We start from the raw sequence: 6000 nt of genomic DNA on the forward strand, positions 1-6000 counted from the left end.
CATTTTAGTCTGACAATTTTTGGTCTAACAATTAGTATCCGACTGATATTTTGAGGTGGCTGAGTTTTGCTCTGTAAATGCGCAATATTAAGTGAAAAATGCTACCATAATTGTTAGCATTTATGCGCTGACTGTTAACGGAGTTTTTCCATCATTCGCGGTACTTCTAATAATGTATAAACTCTGTGTCCGGTTACAACTTTGCTGGTGGGAATAACCTTGAAAATATACTTTTTTACTGTAATTGTTAGATTTTCGTTGGCTATAATATAATTAAATAACAGTATAAGTGCAGTTAAATAACTAGTTAACTCTCGTAAAACTCCCAGGAGGCGTCGTCGGGCTCCTATCGCGGCGGCGCCTCCTTCTTTGTTCCTTCCCGTCCCTCCCCTTCTGAATGCAGAGGTAAAAAGCTCGCGCCTACAGGCCCTGCCCCAGGAGTGTAACCTTGCGAGCCCGCCCTGGAGTCTCGTTTCCACTGTAGAACGTAACCGTGGTGATTGATAATAACTTTTCCCTCGGAAAAAAATGTTTGAGAAATTCCTTCACTTAGCCTACCTATGAAGCAAGAAAAAAAGGTTTACATTGTGCGTTCCACAGTTTATCTTAATATATTTACGACTTGTGGCCAAAAATTCACCTAATGGTAACCATTTACAGATATGGGATTGCCAATGTTTTGGTCAAAGTAGGTGGCTTAACCTACTCAAGCACCCCCATTCATGCCACACTCCGCTCCACCCACGGAACCTGTGGTGCCCCCTCCACTATATTTAAACCTCCTTGGCTGTCACCCACCGTGCATTTAAATGGGCTTACAAAAGTCGCCACTCGCGTCGCTGACGGACAAAGTGATCCGAGATTCAATGGGAAATGAGGTACAATTAGGGGTGTTAATAGAAATTTACATTCATGATGATGTGACTGATTAAATTCATTGTCATTCCTTCCAATTACCAACATCGTACTGAAAATTATTGGGAAAAAAGGATCGCATTGCACTCATCACCGCGCCGCGGACATTTTTGAAAACCGATAACAATCCAACCGAATTGGCAACAGAAATCAGCCTTCAATGGGATGGAATTGGGCCTCCTCTACGCAGTCCCCTTGGTCCAAGACTTCGATATTGTTTTCGAACACTCGATATATCGAAATGGCATAAATGTTATTACGTATGCAGGACTTACGTTTCATTTTTCCCCGAGGGTGAGGCAGGCCAATTACTTGTCGTGATGTCTGCTTCCCGGCTTCGCACCGCCAGCAGCAGTAGAGCATCAAACAACCGCTCCCCTCCGCGCTTCCTAGTTCCTTCGCAAGGTCGGGACGAGTGAAAAATAAATTCAAGTTATGAAACGGTCGCGTAGTCCGCAGCAGCGCTCCGTCGTCGAAGAGCCACAGCGCTCCCAGTTGAATGTCCTTGAACGTCGTTAAAGGGGAAAGGCTGTGCTGGAGGCAAACATTGCTCTTGACTCCGGCAAATGCTGAGAGATGGAGACTCTGCTCTTAGGGTGAATAAAAGAGGAATGATTCGGGAATCGTGTTCTTTTGTTTGTCGATGGATTGTGATTGACGTGCTTATCAGTGATTGTTTTGCTTGCCCGATGGAGCCCGGCCGACGTGGGTCCTATATTCTTCTTTCCCAAAAAATAGCAATTCATCTCTCGTATCTAAGCAAAGGCTTGATTTTTAAGAAGTCTTCTCGTGAATGAAATGTAGGAAAACTGACTCGGGCGCCTTATTATCATCTAATTAGTATTTTCACTACCTACACTAATTTTGATACTAATCCCTGATACTAATTTTGATTATGAGACCATTTAATTTGTACTTGTTAACTGCGTATCGGCTAAAAGCGTTGAAAATCCAATGTAACTCATTAAACCTAATGCCTGTTTTTCTAGGAAATAATTCCATAGAGTTCTCAGGGAGTTACTGACTTTCATTAAAACATCTTTTATTTTACGAGTGGGGTACGAGTTTCAAAGAGCGTTGTAGCCTACTGGAATGAGAGGTTGGCTGGGGGACGCAGGGTTCGGGGTTCAAACCCCAGGTGAAGCCCTGGAACGTAGTCGAAATCCGAAAAGCGATTCCAGGGACTTTTGCCTGTTCGCGGGAACACCTTCAGGAAACAATCGTAACACTGTTTACATGATTTTATAACAAGAATGTCTTTTAGATGAGTTTTGGTATTTTTTTGGTATGCAAGCAATGTTCAGCAGTGATGCCGGGAAGAAAAATAATGGGATTGGATTTGTTGAAACAGCTGTAAATTTTTGGCCTCATGTAAAGAAAGCTTCGTTTAAACAAATAAACATTTTGTTTGTGTAGTACATATGAAGGTCGTGGATAGTATGAATGGGGCTTATTGTAGGCACATGGGCTATTACCACTACGAGGGTTGATTATCCTCAACGTTCGGTCTCCCAACTCCTCACGCCTATTCAGGCGTCTTTCGGGGTTACATATATGGATTAATTACTATATTTTCCGCTTTTTTCATCATATAACTTAAGTGTCTTGTTAACTTTAGGGCTCGGGAATAGAATTCTACACTTACTGACTACCCCGCAAGCCCCAGTAGATGTGTGGTGGGGTTCAGGGGCGGATCCAGGGTTTTTCCTGGGGGCCTCAAGGTTCCAGGCGCGCAGCTAGGAATTAAGGTTAAGGGGGGTTTGAGGAGCAACTAATACTGAGGGGTATGGAATACGGGAAGTGCGGGTACCCTCCCCCAGAAATTTTTATAGAAATGATTCAAAATGGTGAGTTTTACGGCTTTCTGAGGGATATTGTTTTTTAAACCTTATACTATTCTACATATGAGTAATATTTTTTCCGATTAAGTGAAATGATTTAAATTTTAAAATTTATCTGCTTGCGGGGGGGATTTATCCCCCAAAACTCCCCCCCGCCTCGTTGCGCCCCTGCAAGGGTCTAACAGGTCTTCTCATATTTTAGATTGAAAACAAAATACAACAATTACTGTAGAGAATATTCTCTTTATATTGATATGGAAGTTGTTATTATTAAGTTTAATGACTCCGTAATACACGAAACAAAACGAACGTAACGGTAACCGTATTAAAATCTTGTCTATTTTTTAAGCGTCATAGACGGATATATGGGTGGGGGGGCCACGCGGCCCCCCAGCCCTATATCCGCCCTATATACCCCTATTTCTGCACCGGCCTGCATTCATTAAGCATGTTGTGGGAAGTTTTTCGGATGAGAAAATAAAAGAAAGGCGATATTTCACACTCGTCCGATCACACCTTGAATATCCAGCGAGCATATCGATGGCTAAATTCTAACTACACGTACTTATCTCAAAATTTGGCCGATCTGAGTTAATACTGCTAATACTGTTAATAAAGAATAAAAGTGAAGCAAAAATCAAATCTTTATTTGCAAAAAAACGCTTCTTTTTCAGTTTTATCTTTTTTGTTTTTTTTTTATTTTAATTAAAATTATATGCAATTAAAAAAATAAATCTTTTTTTTTGCTCTCCTGAAAAGTTGCTATTTTTGCTTCTTCAGGGCTTAGCCGCTAATGTTTCTTATATGTGCTCTCCTGGACAGGCTATCCGGGTTTTAAGATTGGCCCCTTATACCCTGCCTCAGAGATATTCATTTTTGTGGCGTAGCCATAGGTGAGTCCTGTCCACAACTATCCAGACCAAACTCCGGACTGAGGTGCGGATTTGTGTCTGTTTTTTCCTTTGCCAAAATATTATAGTAAAATGAATTAGCTAAATGAATTATGCGTATGTAGCCAAACGTTAAAAAGGATAGTGAGGTATTGATTTGACATTTACTATAATTACAATTACAATATAAAGTTGACGAAACAGTAGCTAAGTTCAGTTTGAAGCCTTCGAAATATGGTGGTAGGAAAGGGCGCTGAACATCAAATCGATAGATCGTTGAGTAGTATGGAAGTTTTAAGACTAATGGGAGGGAAGTGTCGTGAAAACCAGGACAGCTTAATCAGCCGGATCATGAAAGAAGATGGTGTGTTGAAAACAAGCGTTAAGACAAATGGACGGTAAGAAGAGGAAAGGATGGCCTCGAAAGGGATATATGAAGCCGGTGGTGAAGGATATGAAAAAAAGATTTATGTTAGTGTAAAAAGATGAACTGATTGGAGAAGTTAGCGGAGAGCTGCGACAAACCAATATCCGAATTGATTACTCATGGTGATAATGATGACGAACCCTTTTTTTATACTTTGCCATTGACTCTCATTGGATATGTTCAGTGCATAACTTTACGTGCTCGATTGAAGCGACTCATTTGTGTTCCTAGTCAGTGGCGTAACTAGGAATAAGCATTGGGGAAGGGTGGGTAGGTGTGGTGATATGTCGAATTATCTATTTGTTACAGTAGCATTCACGGGGTAAAGAAAAGCTAGTAGAAAACTCCCATACTTATAAATGATGTCGCAAAACTTGATTTGTGATCCTGCTGCGTGAACTGTTGGAGAAGATATCGGTGATGCAGAATGAGCAGAGTGAGTTAAAACAATTAATTAATTCGTGGAATAGCGTCATTCATGATCACACTAAGACGCTAAGTGAGCAAACAAAAGCTATAGAAGCAGTCCAATGTAACCTTAGTAAAGTGAGTGATGAATTAGATAAATTATTTGGGGAAAACGTTGCCTTGAGTAAACGAGTTTGTGACCTTGAGGACAAGTTGAATACTTTGGAGCAAGAGTCACTCAGGAATACTATCGAAATACATGGTGTTCCGATGTCAAATGACGATGCTCCTTCAGCAATCGTGTGTAAAACAGGTCTTGCCTTGGGTATTAAACTCGATGGGAGTGATATTGAAGCTGCGTATAGGGTAGGGAAGAAGCATTCCACCCGGTCTAAGCATCCGCCGCTAGTTGTACGTTTTGCCCAGTCAAGCATAGCGGAAGAATTTGTTCGATCCAGGAGGGTGAAGAGAAATCTTTCACTCTCGGACCTTCACCTGAACACAGGGAATGTTAACGCGGCCTGCCCAATTTTTGTAGATGAAGCTTTAACACAAGCAAACAAAAGGTTGTATGCCCTAGCAAGAGACCTTAAAAGAAATGGTAAGGTAAAGTACTTATGGGTGCGCGGAGGTCGTATATTTGTTCGCAAAAGTGAAGGCGGGGATAGAATAAACATTCGAAGTGATTCTGATATAGAAACCTTACAATGAGGAAGCGATCCTTGTTTACCAGGGATGGAACATCGGAATGGAACAATTTGTGCATTGAATCAACAACTTTCGATCTATTATCAGAATGTGAGAGGTTTGAGAAGTAAGTTAAAAATGTTCAACATCTCGTTAGGTGATCTTGACCATGATATAATATGTATAAGTGAGACATGGTTAAATAATTACATAAGTGATTCAGAAGTATGCATGAGTGGCAGATACAAATTACATCGGAAAGACAGAAATGAGACTTTGACTGGAAAAAAACTAGGTGGTGGAGTAATGGTAATGGTGAAGGATACGTATAAGTCAATGAGGTTAAGAGAATTAGAGACATGTGATGAAAATATTTGGATCAAGGTGCAGGTGAAAAATAATAAATGGGTGTATTTATGTGTTGTCTATTTCCCTCCAGATGCTATGCTTGAAGTATATACTAACTTTTTTGACAAATTGACCTATAGTGAAATTATTAATAATGAAATATTTATCCTTGGTGACTTTAATTGCCCCTCATTCATGTCATCTATTGAGACGAAAACGCCATTATGTATTGGGTTGTTGATGTTCATGAACTTATTGGGTCTGAAACAGAAGAACAATGTGGAAAACAGTTACGGAAAATTTCTTGATCTTGTTCTTACTAATGTGGTCGAGAGTAATATTGAGGTGATTCGCTGTACGTTGCCAGTGATTAAAGAAGATCACTATCACCCAGCAGTAACCGCTCATTATGTCTGTGGTATTACAAAAAAAACAAAAGATGATTTTGCCAATTCATATAACTTTAAAAGAGGTAACTACTTGA

The 6000-nt window shown here is 40.3% G+C and overlaps 1 protein-coding gene across 1 annotated transcript in view; it reads right to left on the reverse strand.

Annotated features, from left to right (window-relative positions):
• LOC124168427 overlaps positions 1-1493 on the reverse strand; it is a 32264-nt gene extending 30771 nt beyond the window's left edge. The window contains exon 1 of the mRNA XM_046546648.1: positions 1191-1493. Coding sequence (XP_046402604.1) covers positions 1191-1278 — 88 coding nt within the window. The 5' untranslated portion in view covers positions 1279-1493. The remainder of the gene's footprint in view (positions 1-1190) is intronic.
• Positions 1494-6000: the final 4507 nt, after the last annotated feature.

The sequence above is a fragment of the Ischnura elegans genome, chromosome 11 (assembly GCF_921293095.1).
Source record: "Ischnura elegans chromosome 11, ioIscEleg1.1, whole genome shotgun sequence".
Lineage (NCBI taxonomy): Eukaryota > Metazoa > Arthropoda > Insecta > Odonata > Coenagrionidae > Ischnura > Ischnura elegans.